The sequence below is a fragment of the Mustelus asterias genome, unplaced genomic scaffold (assembly GCF_964213995.1).
Source record: "Mustelus asterias unplaced genomic scaffold, sMusAst1.hap1.1 HAP1_SCAFFOLD_2615, whole genome shotgun sequence".
Taxonomy (NCBI): domain Eukaryota; kingdom Metazoa; phylum Chordata; class Chondrichthyes; order Carcharhiniformes; family Triakidae; genus Mustelus; species Mustelus asterias.
In genome coordinates this window covers 28,232-50,978 of record NW_027592560.1, presented here as the reverse complement: position 1 = coordinate 50,978, position 22,747 = coordinate 28,232, and the positions used below count along the sequence as shown (strand labels likewise).

Genomic DNA, 22,747 nt, shown 5'->3' with positions numbered 1-22,747 from the left:
AGGATGTGGGGCAGAAAATAAACCAGGAGAGAGTAAAGGCATATAAAAGGCAATATTACAATAATTATGGGGGGCTTCAACATGCAGGTGGACTGGGAAAATCCGGTCGGTATTGGATCCCAAGAAAAGGAATTTGTGCAATGTCTAAGAGATATCTTTTTGGAGCAGCTTGTGACGGAGCCTACTCGGGAACAGGGAATTCTAGATTTGGCGATGTGTAATGAGGCAGACTTGATTAGGAAACTTAAGGTAAAGGAACCCTTCGGGAGCAGTGACCACAATATGATAGATTTTCCCCTGCAGTTTGAGAGGGAGAAGCTGGAATCAGATGTAACGGTATTACACTTTTAAAAAAAGGTAATTACAAAGACATGAGGGAGGAGCTGGCCAGTGTTGATTGGAAAGGGAGCCAAGCAGGGGAGACAGTGGAAGAGCAATGGCAGGAGTTTTTGGGGGTTGAAAGGGAGGCCCAACAGAAATTCATCTCAAGGAGGCGGAAACATGCTCAAGGAGAACGAGGCATCCATGGCTGACGAGGGAAGTCAAGGACAGCACAAGAGCAAAATAAAAAGCAGACAAAGTGGCAAGGATTAGTGGGAAGCCAGAGGATTGGGTAGCCAAAAAAGTGAGCAGGGGACAAGTAAAAACGTCCTAAGGGGGGAGAAGATATAATATGAGTGTAAGCTAGCGAGTAATATAAAAGAAGATAGGAAGAGTTTTTTTTTCAACATATAAAACGTAGGGTGATGGGGCGGGGGGATGCAGGAGAGGAACGAGCACTCGCTCGCTGTGTGGGAGTGTAATCCTTGGGGTTACCATCGACCAGAAACTCAACTGGACTCACCACATAAACACAGTGGCGTCAAGAGCAGGCCAGAGGCTAGGAATCCTGCGGAGAGTAACTCACCTCCTGACTCCTCCCAAAGCCTGTCCACTGGGAATCCTGCGGAGAGTAACTCACCTCCTGACTCCCCCCAAAGCCTGTCCACTGGGAATCCTGCGGAGAGTAACTCACCTCCTGACTCCCCCCCCCCCCCCCCCAAAGCCTGTCCACTGGGAATCCTGCGGAGAGTAACTCGCCTCCTGACTCCCCCCAAAGCCTGTCCACTGGGAATCCTGCGGAGAGTAACTCACCTCCTGACTCCCCCCAAAGCCTGTCCACCATCTACAAGGACACAAGTCAGGAGTGCGATGGAACACTCTCCACTTGCCTGGATGAGTGCGGCTCCCAACAACACTCGAGAAGCTCGACACCATCCAGGACAAAGCAGCCCCGCTCGATCGACACGCTAACCACAAACACTCACTCCCTCCCCCACCGACGCACAGTGGCAGCCGTGTGTACCATCTACAAGATGCACTGCAGCGACTCGCCAAGGCTCCTTCGACAGCACCTTCCAAACCTATGCCCACTTCCATCTAGAAGGACAAGGGCAGCAGATACATGGGGAACCCCACCACCTGCAAGTTCCCCCTCCGAGCCACTCACCATCCTGACTTGGAAATATATCGGCCGTTCCTTCGCAGTCGCTGGGTCAAAATCCTGGAATTCCTTCCCTAATGGCATTGTGGGTCAACCCACAGCACGTGGACTGCAGCGATTCAAGATGGCGGCTCACCACCACCTTCTCAAGGGGCAACTAGGGATGGGCAATAAATGCTGGGCCCAGCCAGCGACGCCCATGTCCCACAAATGAATTTTTAAAAGTCTCTATCACAGAACGACAGCAATACTCAGAAGCACTGTGTTACCTGAACGGTGTGGGCCATATCTATAGCCCCGTTTTATGTAGGCGCTTGTACATTTTGATGAATACCCCCCTTGATTTATGTTTTCCCCTTTCTTTCCTGACTGTAGGAACTGATGCCCCACCTGGAAGATAGCGGAACCTCGAAAGGTAGGTCGTCTCTCCTGCTGGCTCGCTGGGGGAAGTCGATGGCCCAGTGGTATTATCGCTAAACTATTAATCCAGAAACTCAGCTAATGTTCTGGGGGACCCGGGTTCGAATCCCGTCACGGCAGATGGTGGAATTTGAATTCAATAAAAAATATCTGGAATTAAGAATCTACTGATTGTCGGAAAAACCCATCTGGTTCCCTTTTAGGGAAGGAAATCTGCCGTCCTTACCCCGGTCTGGCCTACACGTGACTCCAGAGCCCACAGCAATGTGGTTGACTCTCAACTGCCCTCTGAAATGAGGGGGTGGCACGGTAGCACGTCGGGTTAGCACTGCTGCCTCACAGCGCCAGGGGCCCGGGTTCGATTCCCGGCTCGGGTCACTGTCTGTGCGGAGTCTGCACGTTCTCCCCGTGTCTGCGTGGGTTTCCTCCGGGTGCTCTATAGTCTAAACATGTGCGGGTTAGGTGGATTGGCCGTGCTAAATTGCCCCTTCGTGTCCAAAGATGTGCGGGTTAGGTGGATTGGCCGTGCTAAATTGCCCCTTCGTGTCCAAAGATGTGCGGGTTAGGTGGATTGGCCATGCTAAATTGCCCCTTAGTGTCCAAAGATGTGCGGGTTTGGTGGATTGGCCATGCTAAATTGCCCCGTGGTGTCCAAAGATGTGCGGGTTTGGTGGATTGGCCGTGCTAAATTGCCCCTTCGTGTCCAAAGATGTGCAGGTTAGGTGGATTGGCCATGCTAAATTGCCCCGTGGTGTCCAAAGATGTGCGGGTTTGGTGGATTGGCCATGCTAAATTGCCCCGTGGTGTCCAAAGATGTGCGGGTTAGTGGATTGGCCATGCTAAATTGCCCCGTGGTGTCCAAAGATGTGCAGGTTAGGTGGATTGGCCGTGCTAAATTGCCCCTTCGTGTCCAAAGATGTGCAGGTTAGGTGGATTGGCCATGCTAAATTGCCAGTTAGTGTCCAAAGATGTGCAGGTTAGGTGGATTGGCCATGCTAAATTGCCCCTTAGTGTCCAAAGATGTGCAGGTTAGGTGGATTGGCCATGCTAAATTGCCAGTTAGTGTCCAAAGATGTGCGGGTTAGGTGGATTGGCCATGCTAAATTGCCTCTTAGTGTCCAAAGATGTGCGGGTTAGGTGGATTGGCCGTGCTAAATTGCCCCTTAGTGTCCAAAGATGTGCGGGTTTGGTGGATTGGCCATGCTAAATTGCCTCTTAGTGTCCAAAGATGTGCGGGTTAGGTGGATTGGCCGTGCTAAATTGCCCCTTAGTGTCCAAAGATGTGCAGGTTAGGTGGATTGGCCATGCTAAATTGCCCCTTAGTGTCCAAAGATGTGCGGGTTTGGTGGATTGGCCATGCTAAATTGCCCCTTAGTGTCCAAAGATGTGCAGGTTAGGTGGATTGGCCATGCTAAATTGCCCCTTAGTGTCCAAAGATGTGCTGGTTCGGGGATTAGCGGGTTAAAAGCGTGGGGTTACGGGGGATTGCTCTGCCAGAGAGTTGGTACAGACTCGATGGGCCAAATGTCTTCCTGCACTGTCGGAATTCCCATGATTTCCCCAAATTTAGCCTCTTGTGCTCCTCTGAGGTGCAAGAAACGCGTGTTATGTCCAGGCGCACATGCGTGCCTGTCTCTGTGAAATGTCCCATCACCAGGTAGTAACCGGGAGTGGAATTTTCTCCGATTTTGTTTTCCCACCGGCCTTTGTGTGTGACACAGTGTGGGTTAGCGCTGTTGCCTCACAGCGCCAGGGACCCGGGTTCGATTCCCGGCTTGGGTCACTGTCTGTGCGGAGTCTGCACGTTCTCCCTTGTGTCTGCGTGGGTTTCCTCCGGGTGCTCCGGTTTCCTCCCACAGTCCGAAAGACGTGCTGGTTAGGTGCTAAATTCCCCCTCAGTGTAACCCGAACAGGCGCCGGAGTGTGGGCGACTGGGGGATTTTCACAGTAACTTCATTGCAGTGTTAATCTACTTGTGACACTAATTTAATAAATATAAATATTTTTTTGTCCTGCTCTGTATTTGAGTGGGGTTGAGGTGAGTGAGCTCCGTACAGACTGGGTACCTACCATGCCGTCTCCATGAATCGGTAATCCTTTCAGGATGTCCGTCAGGCTTGTGGCTCCCTTCACTCTGTGGTGGGTGTGCGATCGGCCTTGATGGTGATGAATGGCGGAGCAGGCTCGAAGGGCCGAATGGCCTCCTCCTGCTCCTATCTTCTGTGTTTGCTGCAAATTATCTGGATGGAGCGGTCTTGGCCGTGCTCTGATCAGGACTCTGTTTGATTTGCGTCCGCAGGGATCAGAGACTTGGTCCATGGACAAGGCAGTAAAAATGTAATCGTCACCTCAGCTGACAGAGAATTACTGAAACTGAATATGCTGGAGACATCAGGTGAGTTGTCCTCTGTCCTTTCCCCTTCTCCACCTTTGCCAAGTGGCGTGTGACATTCGTACCACACACCTGACTCTCTCCACCGAGAGAGAATCCAACCATCTCCCCCGGAATGGCATCGCTATCGAGGGTGACCGCAATGTTACAGGGCGTTGGTGAGGCCACACCTGGAGTGAGATACTGTCAGAGACTCCCAGGGGCAGTGGGGGAGAATGTGGGACTCGCTCCACATGGGGAGTGGGGGAGAATGTGGGACTCGCTCCCACGGGGGAGTGGGGGAGAATGTGGGACTCGCTCCCACGGGGGAGTGGGGGGAGAATGTGGGACTCGCTCCCCACAGGGAGTGGGGGAGAATGTGGGACTCACTCTCCACAGGGAGTGGGGGAGAATGTGGAACTCGCTCCCATGGGGGAGAATGTGGGACTCGCTCCCACAGGGGAGTGGGGGAGAATGTGGGACTTGCTCCCATGGGGGGAGTGGGGAGAATGTGGGACTCGCTCCCACAGGGAGTGGGGGAGAATGTGGGACTCGCTCCCACGGGGGAGTGGGGGAGAATGTGGGACTCGCTCCCACGGGGAGAATGTGGGACTCGCTCCCCACGGGGGAGTGGGGGGGAAATGTGGGACTCGCTCCCACGGAGGAGTGAGGGAGAATGTGGGACTCGCTCCCACGGGGAGAATGTGGGACTCGCTCCCCACGGGGGGAGTGGGGGAGAATGTGGAACTCGCTCCCACGGGGGGAGTGGGGGGAATGTGGAACTCGCTCCCACGGGGGGAGTGGGGGAGAATGTGGGACTTACTCCCACGGGGGAGTGGGGGAGAATGTGGGACTCGCTCCCACGGGGAGTGGGAGAATGTGGGACTCACTGTCATGGGGAGTGGGGGAAAATGTGGGACTCGCTCCCGTGGGGAGTGGGGGAGAATGTGGGACTCGCTCCCACGGGGGAGTGGGGGAGAATGTGGGACTCGCTCCCATGAGGGGAGTGGGGGAGAATGTGGGACTCGCTCCCACGAGGGAGTGGGGGAGAATGTGGGACTCACTCCCACAGGGAGTGGGGGAGAATGTGGAACTCGCTCCCACGGGGGAGTGAGGGAGAATGTGGGACTCGCTCCCACGGGGGAGTGAGGGAGAATGTGGGACTCGCTCCCACGGGGGGAGTGGGGGAGAATGTGGAACTCGCTCCCACAGGGAGTGGGGAGAATGTGGGACTTGCTCCCACGGGGAGTGGGGAAGAATGTGGGACTCGCTCCCACGGGGGAGTGGGGGAGAATGTGGGACTCGCTCCCATGAGGGGAGTGGGGGAGAATGTGGGACTCGCTCCCACGAGGGAGTGGGGGAGAATGTGGGACTCACTCCCACAGGGAGTGGGGGAGAATGTGGAACTAGCTCCCACGGGGGGAGTGGGGGAGAATGTGGGACTCGCTCCCATGAGGGGAGTGGGGGAGAATGTGGGACTCGCTCCCATGAGGGAGTGGGGGAGAATGTGGGACTCACTCCCACAGGGAGTGGGGGAGAATGTGGGACTCGCTCCCACGGGGGCAGTGGGGGGAGAATGTGGGACTCACTCCCACGGGGGAGTGAGGGAGAATGTGGGACTCACTCCCACGGGGGAGTGGGGGGAATGTGGGACTCGCTCCCACGGGGGAGTGGGGGAGAATGTGGGACTCGCTCCCACGGGGGGAGTGGGGGGAATGTGGGACTCGCTCCCACGGGGAGTGGGGGAGAATGTGGGACTCGCTCCCACGGGGGGAGTGGGGGAGAATGTGGAACTCGCTCCCACGGGGAGAATGTGGGACTCGCTCCCATGGGGGAGTGGGGGAGAATGTGGAACTCGCTCCCACAGGGAGTGGGGGAGAATGTGGGACTCGCTCCCACAGGGGAGTGGGGGAGAATGTGGGACTCGCTCCCACGGGGGGAGTGGGGAGAATGTGGGACTCACTCCCACGGGGGAGTGGGGGAGAATGTGGGACTCGCTCCCACGGGGGGAGTGGGGAGAATGTGGGACTCACTCCCACGGGGGAGTGGGGGAGAATGTGGGACTCGCTCCCACGGGGGAGTGGGGGAGAATGTGGGACTCGCTCCCACGGGGGAGTGGGGGAGAATGTGGGACTCGCTCCCACGGGGGAGTGGGGGAGAATGTGGGACTCGCTCCCACGGGGAGTGGTCGAGGTGAATACTATCGATACATTTAAGGGGGGAAGCTGGATAAACAAAGGAGGGAGAAAGAGAGAGATGGATATTTTGTGATGAAGTTGGCTTGGTGTGTTTATAGCACCGAAGGAGGCCATTCTGCACATCTGCTCAGTGCTAGCCCTGCAAAGTTATTTTTCTTCAGATAATTCGCCAAATTGATCTGAGAGCCTCAAATGAACCTCCCCCTGCTTTGCCCCTCGCTCCGCTAACAAAGACTAATCGGTCTCTCAATGTGTCGTCTGTTGCCTCACCATCTTAATTTGGCGCCCCCGGGTTCTAGACCTTACCACCAATGGGGATCCTTCGTCCCTCTGTCGCCTCTATCCAGACGCCTCAGGATTTTTGTCTGCCCCCCTCAAATCTCCTCTCGACCTTCCTCCCGCTGCGGTGGGGCTAGTACGGACTGATTTGGGCCGAATGGCCAGTGCTTGTAGATTTGATGTGCGTATTGGAGGGGTAAAGACGGTTGTTTGACTCGAACCTGTTTTGTGTTTTCTTGCCGTTTCAGATCCACCCGCGACGCAAGCGGCCAGCGAGGGACCGGTGCCCCCCGAGGAGGGCGCCCTGGAGGCGCTGGCCTCGGGCAAAAGACTGCCCTCGCTCCCAATCCAGGCCGTGCTGCCCGTCTGTCGGGGCCTGGGGCCTGCCTCGCCGGGCGACCCTGCCCACCGTCCGGCTGCGCCCGACCTGCGGGTGCACCCCTTGCCACTCGGCCTGTTGGAGCAGATCGGGGCCTGGCAGCCCAGCGAGCCTGGGAGCCTGTGCGAAGCCTTGCTGGGCCCCCTGCTGTGCGAGCGGCTCTCCGGCGACCACGCGGGCAAGGTGGACGCCCTGGGCAGCCGGCCGGCGACCCGGGAGGGGGCGGGCGCCCTGGAGGGCATGGGCGCCAAGGCGGCAGGCTCCACCGACAGCTGCTTCAGCGGCACGGACCGGGAGACCCAGAGCACCGTCAGCAGCTACCGGAGCGAGCTGACCAGCTCCACCCGGCTGGAGAGCCCCGCGCTGACCCCCCGGCCCGAGACCCGGCCGCCGGACCCCTCCAGCCACGGCGGAGGGGCCCCCGCCAAGGCGGGCAGCGACACAGACAACTTCTCCGACAGCGAAATGGCCGCCACGCCCGACCTCAGCGACCCCGGCGACGGAGGCCCGTGCTTCGCCTTCGGCCCCGGGGTGCGGGGCCTGGCGGGGGGCGGGGACGATCCCCTGAGCTCCTGGCTGGCTGACAAGCTGGGCGCCCCCTCCCCCGCCGCCGCGGCCCCCCGGGGCCCGACCGAGAGCGGGCAGCCCGCCCTGCAGGAGGCCGAGCGGGTAGTGCGTCCCAAAGACCTGAACCTTCTCCGCCGGGCCTCGGGGCGGCGGTCGGGCCGGAAGAAGGCCGGCAAGCGGCACAGCGGCAGTGCGGGCAGCTTTGATTACCGCCGCGAATATGCGCCCGTTCGGACGGCGCTGGGCGCCAAGGCCTACAGCGAGAGTTTCTTCGAGGACGAGGACTCCAGCGACCAGAGCGACCTGAGTCACGCCTCCAGCCTGCGCTCCCAGCCCAACTACAGCAGCTCCTCGAGCTCCTCCAGCATCACCTCGCAGTCCTGCTCCTCGCCCGACGCCACACGGGGTGGGCACAAGGGCCAGCGGGGGGGAGGTGGCAGCGGCGGCGCCCGGGGCCCCGCGCGCTCGGGCTCCGAGCCCGCCGCCGCCTCCTCCTCCTCCGTCCTCCCCGCCCCCGAAGCCGCCACCGCCTTCCCACCGCGGCCGCCCCTGGGCGCCAAGCCCCACCACGCCCGGGTGCTGAGCGCGGATGGCGGGCGGCCGGAGCCGGGGCCCGGGGCGCCGGGCGGATCGTCCCGCACGCTGACCGCCTCCAAGTCGGACCTGGAGGCCCGGGAGGGGGAGCCCCGGTGGAGGGAACGCTTCTCCCGGCGGCTGGAGTCCATCGGGAGCGCCTGGAGCCAGTCGGAGGGGGCGGTGGGAGGAGGTAGGTCAAGGTGGGGGGTGAGGTGGTTGGGGGGGGGGTGCGGGTGATTGACTGCGGGTGAAATGTCTGAGAGATCTGTATCACACGTGGGTCAAACGTCAGAGTCATAGAGGTTTACAGCATGGAAACAGGCCCTTCGGCCCAACTTGTCCATGCCGCCCCTTTTTTTTAGCCTCTAAGCTAATCCCAATTGCCCACATTTGGCCCATATCCCTCTGTCTTACCCATGTAACTGTCTAAACGCTTTTTAAAAGACAAAATTGTACCCGCCTCTACTACTACCTCTGGCAGCTCGTTCCAGACACTCACCACCCTCTGTGTGAAAAAATTGCCCCTCTGGACACTTTTGTATCTCTCCCCTCTCACCTTAAACCTATGCCCTCTAGTTTTAGACTCCCCGACCTTTGGGAAAAGATATTGACTATCTAGCTGATCTGTGCCCCTCATTATTTTATAGACCTCTATAAGATCTTCCCTCAGCCTCCTACGCTCCAGGGAAAAGAGTCCCAGCCTATCCAACCTCTCCTTATAACTCAAACCATCAAGTCCCGGTAGCATCCCAGTAAATCTTTTCTGCACTCTTTCTAGTTTAATAATATCCTTTCTATAATAGGGTGACCAGAACTGTACACAGTATTCCAAGTGCGGCCTTACCAATGTCTTGTACAAAAGCTGTCAAACGCCCAAGGACGGGAAAAGATGGACAACCGTTCGGGACTGGGGGTCTCCCACAAGCCCCCGCCCGTCTCTGCACAGGCCGAGCTGTCAGGATTTCATTGAATGGGCATTTGAGGCCTTTCACTCTTTTGCCACCCGCGCCAGTTCTCTCCCAAGATGATCCCGCCCACTCCCCTCCCACTTTTTCCCCCTCCCTGACACCAGGGCGGCACAGTGGGTTGGCACTGCTGCCTCTCAGCGCCAGGGTCCCGGGTTCGATTCCCGGCTTGGGTCACCGTCTGTGCGGAGTCTGCACGTTCTCCCCGTGTCTGCGTGGGTTTCCTCCGGGTGCTCCGGTTTCCTCCCACAGTCCGAAAGACGTGCGGGTTGGGTGGATTGGCCATGCTAAATTCTCCCTTAGTGTCTAAAGACGTGCTAGTGAGGTGAATTGGCCATGCTAAATTCTCCGTCAGTGTACCCGAACAGGCGTCGGAGTGTGGCGACTGGGCAGTTTTCACGGTAACTTCATTGCAGTGTTAATGTAAGTCTATATGTGACCAATAAATAAACTTTAAACTTAGCGACGTGCCCTCCCGCTTTCAGAGATCTGTGGACAAACACGCCACGGTCCCTTAGTTCCACAGAACTTCCTAGTGTCCTCCCATTCATTGAATACTTCCTTGTCAAATTACTCCTTCCAAAGTGTACCGCCTCACACTTTCCAGGGTTATTATCTCACAGGTGCCCATTCCTCCTGTGGAGCTGGACATTTATAGAACATAGAACAGTACAGCACAGAACAGGCCCTTCGGCCCACGATGTTGTGCCGAGCTTTATCTGAAACCAAGATCAAGCTATCCCACTCCCTATCATCCTGGTGTGCTCCATCTGCCTATCCAATAACCGCTTAAATGTTCCTAAAGTGTCCGACTCCACTATCACTGCAGGCAGTCCATTCCACACCCCAACCACTCTCTGCGTAAAGAACCTACCTCTGATATCCTTCCTATATCTCCCACCACGAACCCTGTAGTTATGCCCCCTTGTAATAGCTCCATCCACCCGAGGAAATAGTCTTTGAACGTTCACTCTATCTATCCCCTTCATCATTTTATAAACCTCTATTAAGTCTCCCCTCAGCTTCCTCCGCTCCAGAGAGAACAGCCCTAGCTCCCTCAACCTTTCCTCACAAGACCTACCCTCCAAACCAGGCAGCATCCTGGTAAATCTCCTCTGCACTCTTTCCAGCCCTTCCACATCCTTCTTATAGTGAGGTGACCAGAACTGCACACAATATTCCAAATGTGGTCTCACCAAGGCCCTGTACAGTTGCAGCATAACCCCACGGCTCTTAAACTCCAACCCCCTGTTAATAAAAGCCAACACACTATAGGCCTTCTTCACAGCTCTATCCACTTGAGTGGCAACCTTTAGAGATCTGTGGATATGGACCCCAAGATCTCTCTGTCCCTCCACAGTCTTCAGAACCCTACCTTTGACCCTGTAATCCACATTTAAATTAGTCCGACCAAAATGAATCACCTCACATTTATCAGGGTTAAACTCCATTTCATTATATATTGTCCCTCAGCGTTCCACCTCCCGCATTATAAAGTTGTGCCCTGTAACACCACTGTCTGGGGTCATTACTGTATACCTCGGGAGTGGGGGGGAGGAGTGTTCCGAGCTCTGACTCCCTGGGACCTCCCACAACACGCCTTCCTCCAGCCCCCAACACGACTGCCGTCGGATCCCCGTTATCCGGCCGACTTGGTATCCGTGCTGGCAGGCGTCCCTCCTGTTCCGAGGGTTCCAGCGATGCTGGCAACCTGTTAAGTGAGGCTTTTACGTTAAACTGAGAGACTAGGAATGAAGGGCTTTTCACGACCCTGCTTTCAAAGGCTATTTGAGTAATGTTTGAACGTGTAAGACCCCCCTCCTACCGTGTCGGTGTCACTGAGTGCCAGTCTCCCCACTGAGTCAGTTAGACGTGAGATAATGTCCCCCTGCGGAGACTTGAGCGCAGATTCCAGGTGGCGACAACCTTTGTAACGGTGCTCAGGGAGCGCCGCACTGTCTCAGGGTCAGTGCTGAGGGAGCGCCGCACTGTCTCAGGGTCAGTGCTGAGGGAGCGCCGCACTGTGGGAGGGTCAGTGCTGAGGGAGCGCCGCACTGTCTCAGGGTCAGTGCTGAGGGAGCGCCGCACTGTCTCAGGGTCAGTGCTGAGGGAGCGCCGCACTGTCTCAGGGTCAGTGCTGAGGGAGCGCCGCACTGTCTCAGGGTCAGTGCTGAGGGAGCGCCACACTGTCTCAGGGTCAGTGCTGAGGGAGCGCCGCACTGTCTCAGGGTCAGTGCTGAGGGAGCACCGCACTGTCTCAGGGTCAGTGCTGAGGGAGCGCCGCACTGTCTCAGGGTCAGTGCTGAGGGAGCACCGCACTGTGGGAGGGTCAGTGCTGAGGGAGCGCCGCACTGTGGGAGGGTCAGTGCTGAGGGAGCGCCGCACTGTGGGAGGGTCAGTGCTGAGGGAGCGCCGCACTGTGGGAGGGTCAGTGCTGAGGGAGCGCCGCACTGTCTCAGGGTCAGTGCTGAGGGAGCGCCGCACTGTCTCAGGGTCAGTGCTGAGGGAGCACCGCACTGTGGGAGGGTCAGTGCTGAGGGAGCGCCGCACTGTGGGAGGGTCAGTGCTGAGGGAGCGCCGCACTGTCTCAGGGTCAGTGCTGAGGGAGCGCCGCACTGTCTCAGGGTCAGTGCTGAGGGAGCACCGCACTGTGGGAGGGTCAGTGCTGAGGGAGCGCCGCACTGTGGGAGGGTCAGTGCTGAGGGAGCGCCGCACTGTGGGAGGGTCGGTGCTGAGGGAGCGCCGCACTGTGGGAGGGTCAGTGCTGAGGGAGCGCCGCACTGTGAGAGGGTCAGTGCTGAGGGAGCGCCGCACTGTGGGAGGATCGGTGCTGAGGGAGCGCCGCACTGTGGGAGGGTCAGTGCTGAGGGAGCGCCGCACTGTGGGAGAGTCAGTGCTGAGGGAGTGCCACACTGTGGGAGGGTCAGTGCTGAGGGAGCGCCGCACTGTGGGAGGTTGAGTGCTGAGGGAGCGCCGCACTGTGGGAGGGTCAGTGCTGAGGGAGTGCCGCACTGTGGGAGGGTCAGTGCTGAGGGAGCGCCGCACTGTGGGAGGTTGAGTGCTGAGGGAGCGCCGCACTGTGGGAGGGTCAGTGCTGAGGGAGCGCCGCACTGTGGGAGAGTCAGTGCTGAGGGAGCGCCGCACTGTGGGAGGGTCAGTGCTGAGGGAGCGCCGCACTGTGGGAGGGTCAGTGCTGAGGGAGCGCCGCACTGTGGGAGGTTGAGTGCTGAGGGAGCGCCGCACTGTGGGAGGGTCAGTGCTGAGGGAGCGCCGCACTGTGGGAGAGTCAGTGCTGAGGGAGCGCCGCACTGTGGGAGGGTCAGTGCTGAGGGAGTGCCGCACTGTGGGAGGGTCAGTGCTGAGGGAGCGCCGCACTGTCGGAATTTCTCAGGAGAAGCTGAACTGGGATCCAATCTGTCCTCAGTTCGGGGCTGGGAAGAATTATTCACTTGGGGTGAGTTGAAACGATTTTCCATCTTTCTCTCCCAGCTCCGGCCCCGGAAGACTCCGGAAAGCGGGAGCTCAGCAACAGTGTGAAGAGAACACAGGCGATGAGGCGACGGCACAATGCAGGAAATAACCCGACTCCCCCACCCTCCATCATGGGGTCTCCGCCAAGGTACGGCCCTGCGCTGCGCTGTGCCCTCAGGGAGGGGGACTGGTTCATCATTATCGCTTTATTGATTTGATTTATTATTGTCACATGTATTGGGATACAGTGAAAAGTATTGTTTCTTGCGCACTATACAGACAAAGCATACCGTTCATAGAGAAGGAAAGGAGAGAGTGCAGAATGTAGTGTTACAGTCAGAGCTAGGGTGTAGAGAAAGATCAACTTAATGCGAGGTAGGTCCATTCAAAAGTCTGACGGCAGCAGGGAAGAAGCTGTTCTTGAGTCGGTCGGTACGTGACCTCAGATTTTTGTATCTTTTCCCCGACGGAAGAAGGTGGAAGAGAGAATATCCGGGGGTGCATGGGGTCTTTTCCAGCAGGGAGACAGAGCAGACCCATCCAGGAACTAAATATTGCCAAAGTCTTGGAAAACACTCCCAGGATAGATACAGCACGGGGTTAGATACAGAGTAAAGCTCCCCCTACACTGTCCCCCATCAATCATTCCCAGGACAGGTACAGCACGGGGTTAGATACAGAGTAAAGCTCCCTCTACACTGTCCCCCATCAAACACTCCCAGGACAGATACAGCACGGGGTTAGATACAGAGTTAGGCTCCCTCTACACTGTCCCCCACCAAACACTCCCAGGACAGATACAGCACGGGGTTAGATACAGAGTAAAGCTCCCTCTACACTGTCCCCCATCAAACACTCCCAGGACAGGTACAGCACGGGGTTAGATACAGAGTAAAGCTCCCTCTACACTGTCCCCCACCAAACACTCCCAGGACAGGTACAGCACGGGGTTAGATACAGAGTAAAGCTCGCTCTACACTGTCCCCCATCAAACACTCCCAGGACAGATACAGCACGGGGTTAGATACAGAGTTAGGCTCCCTCTACACTGTCCCCCACCAAACACTCCCAGGACAGATACAGCACGGGGTTAGATACAGAGTAAAGCTCCCTCTACACTGTCCCCCATCAAACACTCCCAGGACAGGTACAGCACGGGGTTAGATACAGAGTTAGGCTCCCTCTACACTGTCCTGTTAATGGGCCTTTGACCTGTCCTGAGGTCTGTGTGTGACCTCAGGCCTGTCTCTGTGACTGGGATCGATGTGCGGGGCCTTAGCTCAGACTCGGTGAGTCTTGCCCCACACCCTCTGGGGCTGCTGTGATGTGCAGCCAGGGATTCTTTAAAATTTGTGCAAATTGTCTGCAACATCCCAATGCCAATCCGTGGTTTCAAAAAGCCTCAACCCCTCCCTATCTCTGTAACCTCCTCCAGCCCCTACACCCCTCCCTATCTCTGTAACCTCCTCCAGCCCCTACACCCCCTCCCTATCTCTGTAACCTCCTCCAGCCCCCACACCCCCTCCCTATCTCTGTAACCTCCTCCAGCCCCTACACCCCCTCCTCCCTATCTCTGTAACCTCCTCCAGCCCCCTACACCCCGCTCCCTATCTCTGTAACCTCCTCCAGCCCCCACACCCCCTCCCTATCTCTGTAACCTCCTCCAGCCCCTACACCCCCTCCCTATCTCTGTAACCTCCTCCAGCCCCTACACCCCCTCCCTATCTCTGTAACCTCCTCCAGCCCCTACACCCCCTCCCTATCTCTGTAACCTCCTCCAGCCCCCACACCCCCTCCCTATCTCTGTAACCTCCTCCAGCCCCTACACCCCCTCCTCCCTATCTCTGTAACCTCCTCCAGCCCCTACACCCCCTCCCTATCTCTGTAACCTCCTCCAGCCCCTACACCCCCTCCTCCCTATCTCTGTAACCTCCTCCAGTCTCCTACACCCCCTCCCTATCTCTAACCTCCTCCAGCCGCTACACCCCCTCCCCATCTCTGTAACCTCCTCCAGCCCCTACACCCCTTCCCTATCTCTGTAACCTCCTCCAGCCCCTACACCCCCTCCACATCTCTGTAACCTCCTCCAGCCCCCACACCCCTCCCATCTCTGTAACCTCCTCCAGCCCCTCCACCCCCCCATCTCTAACCTCCTCCAGCCCCTACACCCCCTCCCTATCTCTGTAACCTCCTCCAGACCCTACACCCCCTCCCTATCTCTGTAACCTCCTCCAGACCCTACACCCCCTCCCTATCTCTGTAACCTCCTCCAGACCCTACACCCCCTCCCTATCTCTGTAACCTCCTCCAGCCCCCTACACCCCCTCTCTATCTCTGTAACCTCCTCCAGCCCCTACACCCCCTCCCTATCTCTGTAACCTCCTCCAGCCCCTGCACCCCTTCCCTATCTCTGTAACCTCCTCTAGCCCCTACACCCCCTCCCCATCTCTGTAACCTCATCAAGCCCCCACACCCCCTCCCATCTCTGTAACCTCCTCCAGCCCCTACACCCCCTCCCTATCTCTGTAACCTCCTCCAGCCCCTACACCCCCTCCCTATCTCTGTAACCTCCTCCAGCCCCTACACCCCCTCCCTATCTCTGTAACCTCCTCCAGCCCCTACACCCCATCCTATCACTGTAACCCCCTCCAGCCCCCTACATCCCCTCCCTATCTCTGTAACCTCCTCCAGCCCCTACACCCCATCCTATCGCTGTAACCCCCTCCGGCCCCCTACACCCCCTCCCTATCTCTAACCTCCTCCAGCCCCTACACCCCCTCCCCATCTCTGTAACCTCCTACACCCCCTCCCTATCTCTGTAACCTCCTCCAGCCCCTACACCCCCTCCCTATCTCTGTAACCTCCTCCGGCCCCTACACCCCCCCCCCATCTCTGTAACCTCCTCCAGCCCCGACACCCCCTCCCTATCTCTGTCACCTCCGCCAGCCCCTACACCCCCTCCCTATCTCTGTCACCTCCTCCAGCCCCTACACCCCCTCCCTATCTCTGTAACCCCCTCCAGCCCCTACACCCCCTCCCTATCTCTGTCACCTCCTCCAGCCCCTACACCCCCTCCCTATCTCTGTAACCCCCTCCAGCCCCTACACCCCTCCCTATCTAAGCCCTGTCAATTCTGGCTTCCATTGTTTACCATTGTTCTACCAGTGGTGACACTGTCTGAGCCTCGATCTCTGGAATTCCCTCCATAAACCTCTCCGCCTTTCTCCCATCCTTCAAGACGCTCCTTCGAATTGACTTCTGACTGGATTTTTTAACATCTGTTCTGTTTTTTTATTTATTCATCTGTGGGACATGGGTGTCGCTGGCTGGGCCAGCATTTATTGCCCATCCCTAGTTGCCCCTTGGAGGGCAGTTGAGAGTCAACCACATTGCTGTGGCTCTGGAGTCACATGTAGGCCAGACCGGGGTAAGGACGGCAGATTTCCTTCCCTAAAGGGAACCAGATGGGTTTTTCCGACAATGGGTCATCAGCAGATTCTTAATTCCAGATATTTTTTATTGAATTCAAATTCCACCATCTGCCGTGGTGGGATTCGAACCCCGGGTCCCCCAGAACATTAGCTGAGTTTCTGGATTAAGAGTCTGGCGATAATACCACTGGGCCATCGACTCCCCCCATGTCTCCGTCTCTCTCTGGTTGTCGGCTTTCTGCGTGGGAATGCCGCTGAGAGATGTGTCGGGAGCTCTGTGTTGTATCGGAGCAGTCAGGGTAGAGAATCATAGAAACCCGACAGTACAGAAGGAGACCATTCAGCCCATCGAACCTGCACCGACAATAATCCCACCCCAGGCCCAATCCCCACAACTCATTTACTCATTTACCCCGCTAATCCCTCTAATCCCTCTAATTTCCACATCCTGGGACACGAAGGGGCAATTTAGCATGGCCAATCCACCTAACCTGCACATCTTTGGACACTAAGGAGCAATTTAGCATGGCCAATCCCCCTAACCCACACATCTTTGGACACTGAGGGGCACTTTAGCATGGGGAATGCCCCTAACCCACACATCTTTGGACACTAAGGGACAATTTAGCACGACCAATCCCCCTAACCCACACATCTTTGGACACTAAGGAACAATTTAGCATGGCCAATCCACCTAACCCACACATCTTTGGACACTGAGGGGCAATCTAGCATGGGGAATGCCCCTAACCCACACATCTTTGGACACTAAGGGACAATTTAGCACGGCCAATCCCCCTAACCCACACATCTTTGGACACTGAGGGGCACTTTAGCATGGCCAATCCACCTAACCTGCACATCTTGGACACTAAGGGACAATTTAGCACGGCCAATCCACCGACCCCACACATCTTTGGACACTGAGGGGCACTTTAGCATGGCCAATCCACCGACCCCACACATCTTTGGACACTAAGGAGCAATTTAGCATGGCCAATCCCCCTAACCCACACATCTTTGGACCCTGAGGGGCACTTTAGCATGGCCAATCCACCTAATCTGCACATCTTTGGACACTAAGGGACAATTTAGCATGGCCAATCCACCTAACCCACACATCTTTGGACACTAAGGGGCAATCTAGCATGGGGAATCCCCCTAACCCACTCACCTTTGGACACTAAGGGGCAATTTAGCATGGCCAATCCCCCTAACCCGCACATCTTTGGACTGTGGGAGGAAACCGGAGCATTTAATCACACAAACCTTCAAATAATGCTGAGAACCAAAGGTAAGAATCCAGTGGAAGTATTCTGATTGTATCCGAATTCGATAAATTAATTGAAAATTGAGTGAGGATTACTCGATTAGATTCCCAATGTGAATATGGCTGGCATAGTTCGCTTGAAGCATGAGCAGATGCGTCAGAATTGCTGGCACCATTGGTGTTGTGTTTGCAATTTGTGCTGTACATTTCTGGAGAGGATGCGTCCCCAGAGCTGTTTCTCACCCCCGCCCAATGGTTACGTGGGTAAGATGGGCCAAACGCGGCCAATTGGGACGAGCTTCGGGGTTTAAAAAAAAAAAGGGGCGGCATGGACAAGTTGGGCCGAAGGGCCTGTTTCCATGCTGTAAACCTCTATGACACCCACACAGACAAAGAACAGTACAGCACAGGAAACAGGCCCTTCGGCCCTCCAAGCCTGTGCCGCTCCTTGGTCCAACTAGACCAATCGTTTGTATCCCTCCATTCCCAGGCTGCTCATGTGACTATCCAGGTAAGTCTTAAACGATGTCAGCGTGCCTGCCTCCACCACCCTACTTGGCAGCGCATTCCAGGCCCCCACCACCCTCTGTGTAAAAAACATCCCTCTGATATCTGAGTTATACTTCGCCCCTCTCACCTTGAGCCCGTGACCCCTCGTGATCATCTCCTCCGACCTGGGAAAATGCTTCCCACTGTTCACCCTATCTATCCCCTTCATAATCTTGTACACCTCTATTAGATCTCCCCTCATTCTCCGTCTTTCCAGGGAGAACAACCCCAGTCTACCTAATCTCTCCTCATAGCTAAGACCCTCCATACCAGGCAACATCCTGGTAAACCTTCTCTGCACTCTCTCTAACGCCTCCACGTCCTTCTGGTAGTGCGGCGACCAGAACTGGACGCAGTGCTCCAAATGTGGCCTAACCAGCGTTCTATACAGCTGCATCATCAGACTCCAGCTTTTATACTCTATACCCCGATCTATAAAGGCAAGCATACCATATGCCTTCTTCACCACCTTCTCCACCTGTGTTGCCACCTTCAAGGATTTGTGGACTTGCACACCTAGGTCCCTCTGTGTTTCTATGCTCCTGATGACTCTGCCATTTATTGTATAACTCCTCCCTACATTATTTCTTCCAAAATGCATCACTTCGCATTTATCCGGATTAAACTCCATCTGCCACCTCTCCGCCCAATTTTCCAGCCTATCTATATCATCTAGACATGGGGGGCAGAACGTGCAGACTCCACACAGACAGTGGCCCGAGCCGGGAATCGAACCCGTGTGTCACAAAGATAAGTGGAAAAGTGAATCGTGTGGAGGACGGAGAAGATCTGCAGAGAGATTTGGACAGGCTGAGTGAGTGGGCGAGGATATGGCAAATGGAGTATAACGTTGATAAATGCGAGGTTATACACTTTGGAGGAAATAATAACAAATGGGATTACTATCTCAATGGAAACAAATTAAAACATGCTACCGTGCAAAGGGACCTGGGGGTCCTTGTGCATGAGACGCAAAAGCCCAGTCTGCAGGTACAACAGGTGATCAAGAAGGCAAATGGGATGTTGGCCTATATCGCGAGGGGGATAGAATATAAAAGCAGGGATGTCTTGATGCACCTGTACAGGGCATTGGTGAGTCCGCAGCTGGAATACTGTGTGCAGTATTGGTCCCCTTATATGAGGAAGGATATATTGGCATTGGAGGGAGTGCAGAGAAGGTTCACCAGGTTGATACCGGAGATGAGGGGTTTGGATTATGAGGAGAGGCTGAGGAGATTGGGTTTGTACTCGTTGGAGTTTAGAAGGATGAGGGGGGATCTTATGGAGACTTATAAGATAATGCGGGGGCTGGATAGGGTGGAGGCGGAGAGATTCTTTCCACTTAGTAAGGAAGTTAAAACTAGAGGACACAGCCTCAAAATAAAGGGGGGTCGGTTTAAGACAGAGTTGAGGAGGAACTTCTTCTCCCAGAGGGTGGTGAATCTCTGGAATTCTCTGCCCACTGAGGTGGTGGAGGCTACCTCGCTGAATATGTTTAAAGCGCGGATGGATGGATTCCTGATCGGTAAGGGAATTAAGGGTTATGGGGATCAGGCGGGTAAGTGGTACTGATCCACGTCAGATCAGCCATGATCTTATTGAATGGCGGGGCAGGCTCGAGGGGCTAGATGGCCTACTCCTGCTCCTATTTCTTATGTTCTTATGTCCCTGGCGCTGTGAGGCGGCGGCGCTAACCCACCGTGCCGCCCCCCAGAACGTCCGTGTTTAACTCTGTGCCGAATTCCTCCCCCCCCCTCCCCTCGCAGCCTGCAAGACATCCAGCGGAACCGGACGGCCTCGCAGTCGCGGACGCACGCGCTGCCCGCGGCCCTGCAGTTCGCCAGCTCGCTGCTGCTCCCTCGAGGGCCTGTGCACGAGGCCTCCAATTTCGACGACACCTCGGAGGGCGCTATCCACTACTTCTTCGACGAGGCCGGTAGGTGCTCTTCACCCCTCCGGGGGGGGGGTGCGCCGAGTCGTCCCCCGCCGAGGTCCCGGCTTGCGAAAGGCTGAGCTGACTCTTCCTCTGCCTCTAACACGCCCCTGGTCACGGGGCAGCTTACTGCCCGGCAAGTCGGTGCCTCCCCCCAGCCCTGTCCCCTCTGGAAGACGGGGGGGGGGGGGGGGGGTGGGGTGGGTGTGTGGTCCAGCCCGGTGCAGGATGGAGGGAGCACCCACTGCTGTCCGCAGTGGTGTGCAGTTGGGCACCTGCCCCTCCTTCACGTCCCCCGTGCTGACTCTGCGTCGCCGTGGGCCCACTGAGTCGCACGTGTGAATAGGCCTTGTTGTTCGGGGGCTTTCACAGAATCCCCGACAGTGCAGAAGGAGGCCATTCGGCCCATCGAGCCTGCACCAACTTTCCAACAGAGCATCCTGCCCACATCCTTTCCCCATCGTCCCAAAAATTTATATCTCCGACCTGCACATCTTTGGACACTAAGGGGCAATTTAGCACGGCCAATCCACCTAACCTGCACATCTTTGGACACCAAGGGGCAATTTAGCATGGCCAATCCACCTAACCTGCACATCTTTGGACACTAAGGGGCAATTTAGCATGGCCAATCCACCTATCCTGCACATCTTTGGACACTAAGGGGCAATTTAGCATGGCCAATCCACCTAACCTGCACATCTTTGGACACTAAGGGGCAATTTAGCATGGCCAATCCACTCTAACCTGCACATCTTTGGACACTAAGGGGCAATTTAGCATAGCCAATCCACCTAACCTCCACATCTTTGGACACTAAGGGACAATTTAGCATGGCCAATCCACCTAACCTGCACATCTTTGGACACTAAGGGGCAATTTAGCATGGCCAATCCCCCTAACTCACACATCTTTGGACACTAAGGAGCAATTTAGCATAGCCAATCCACCTAACCTACACATCTTTGGACACTAAGGGGCAATTTAGCATGGCCAATCCACCTAATCTGCACATCTTTGGACACTAAGGGGCAATTTAGCATGGCCAATCCACCTAACCCGCACATCTTTGGACGCTAAGGGGCAATTTAGCATGGCCAATCCACCTAACCAGCACATCTTTGGACACTAAGGGGCAATTTAGCATGGCCAATCCACTCTAACCCGCACATCTTTGGACGCTAAGGGGCAATTTAGCATGGCCAATCCACCTAACCTGCACATCTTTGGACACTAAGGGGCAATTTAGCATGGACAATCCACCTAACCTACACATCTTTGGACACTAAGGGGCAATTTAGCACGGCCAATCCACCTAACCTGCACATCTTTGGACGCTAAGGGGCAATTTAGCTTGACCGATCCACCTAACCCACACATCTTTGGACACTAAGGGACAATTTAGCATGGCCAATCCACTCTAACCTACACATCTTTGGACACTAAGGGGCAATTTAGCATGGCCAATCCACCTAACCTGCACATCTTTGGACACTGAGGGGCATTTTCATAGAATCATAGAATCCTACAGTGCAGAAGGAGGCCATTCGGCCCATCGAGTCTGCACTGACCACAATCCCACCCAGGCCCTATCCCCATAACCCCATGCATTTACCCTAGCTAGTCCCCCTCACACTGTGGGGCAATTGAGTGCGGCCAGTCCACCTAACCTGCACATCGTTGGAGTGTGGGAGGAATTCGGAGCACCCGGAGGAAACCCACGCAGGCACGGGGGGAGGGGGGGAACGTGGCCTCGATCTATTCCGCTATCAGCTGAAGTGCGACACTTGTTTCCAAGCTCTGTCGCTTTCCTTGGGCAATTTGTCTGAGCTTGTGAGGGTTTTTCCTGGTTCTCATCCCCTGCCTTATCACTGATCCGCTGCTTGAGGAGTTGACCGATTGCTGTTGCTGCGTTGACTGATTCTCTGCTGTCCGTTCCGTCTCCCCCTGTCGCCCTTATCCAGGTGTCCGCAGGTCCTACACGTTCGGTCCGACGGGAGGCGGCTACGAGAATCCGGTGGGGCAACAAGTGAGCCTGGAACACGTCTCCAACAACGCATGGCAAGTTATACCCTGGCACCCCCCACCGCCCGAGGAGGAAGCCCTCCCCTTCCCCGCCCAGGGACATCCCAAAGAGCTTCCCGGCCGCGTTTGAGGCGCCCTTGCTGCCAGGGCAGGCCCGGGAAGTGCACAGCACGATCCCGCAAGCACGGGGGGGAGAGAGTAGAGGGGGCTGTAATAACTGTCGACCGTTCGGCCCCTCCAACCTGCTCTGCCATTCAACTGAATCGTGGCTGATCTAACTGATCAGCACTTACCCGCTCTACCCCGTATCCCCTCCCCCGTGGGCGGCACAGTGGCACAGCGGGTTAGCACTGCTGCCTCACGGCGCCAGGGACCCGGGTTCGATTCCTGGCTCGGGTCACTGTCTGTGCGGAGTCTGCACGTTCTCCCCATGTCTGCGTGGGTTTCCTCCGGGTGCTCCGGTTTCCTCCCACAGTCCGAAAGATGTGCGGGTTAAGTGCGTTGGCCGTGCTGAATTCTCCCTCAGTAAAGATAAAGTTTATTTATTAGTCACAAGTCGGCTTACATTAACACGGCAATGAAGTTACTGTGAAATTCCCCTGGTGGCCACATTCCGGCGCCTGTCAGTGCACCCCAACCAGCACGTCTTTCAGACTGTGGACACTAAGATGAACATCATTGGACACTAAGGGGCAATTTAGCATGGCCAATCCACCTAACCTACACATCTTTAGAGTGTGGGAGGAAACCCACGCAGACACGGGGAGAACATGCAAACTCCACACAGACAGTGACCCAAGCTGGGAATCGAACCTGGGTCCCTGGCGCTT

General features: G+C 56.3%; 1 protein-coding gene across 1 annotated transcript in view; it reads left to right on the top strand.

Annotated features, from left to right (window-relative positions):
• Window positions 1–81: 81 nt before the first annotated feature.
• Window positions 82–22,747, top strand: part of LOC144489869 (pecanex-like protein 3) — a gene marked incomplete at its 3' end in the record, with an annotated part of 48,086 nt that continues 25,420 nt past the window's right edge. The window contains exons 1-7 of the mRNA XM_078207698.1: window positions 82–249; window positions 1,859–1,898; window positions 4,203–4,298; window positions 7,000–8,463; window positions 12,728–12,857; window positions 19,726–19,895; window positions 21,857–21,953. Of these exons, the coding sequence (XP_078063824.1) occupies window positions 82–249; window positions 1,859–1,898; window positions 4,203–4,298; window positions 7,000–8,463; window positions 12,728–12,857; window positions 19,726–19,895; window positions 21,857–21,953 (2,165 nt within the window). The remainder of the gene's footprint in view (window positions 250–1,858; window positions 1,899–4,202; window positions 4,299–6,999; window positions 8,464–12,727; window positions 12,858–19,725; window positions 19,896–21,856; window positions 21,954–22,747) is intronic.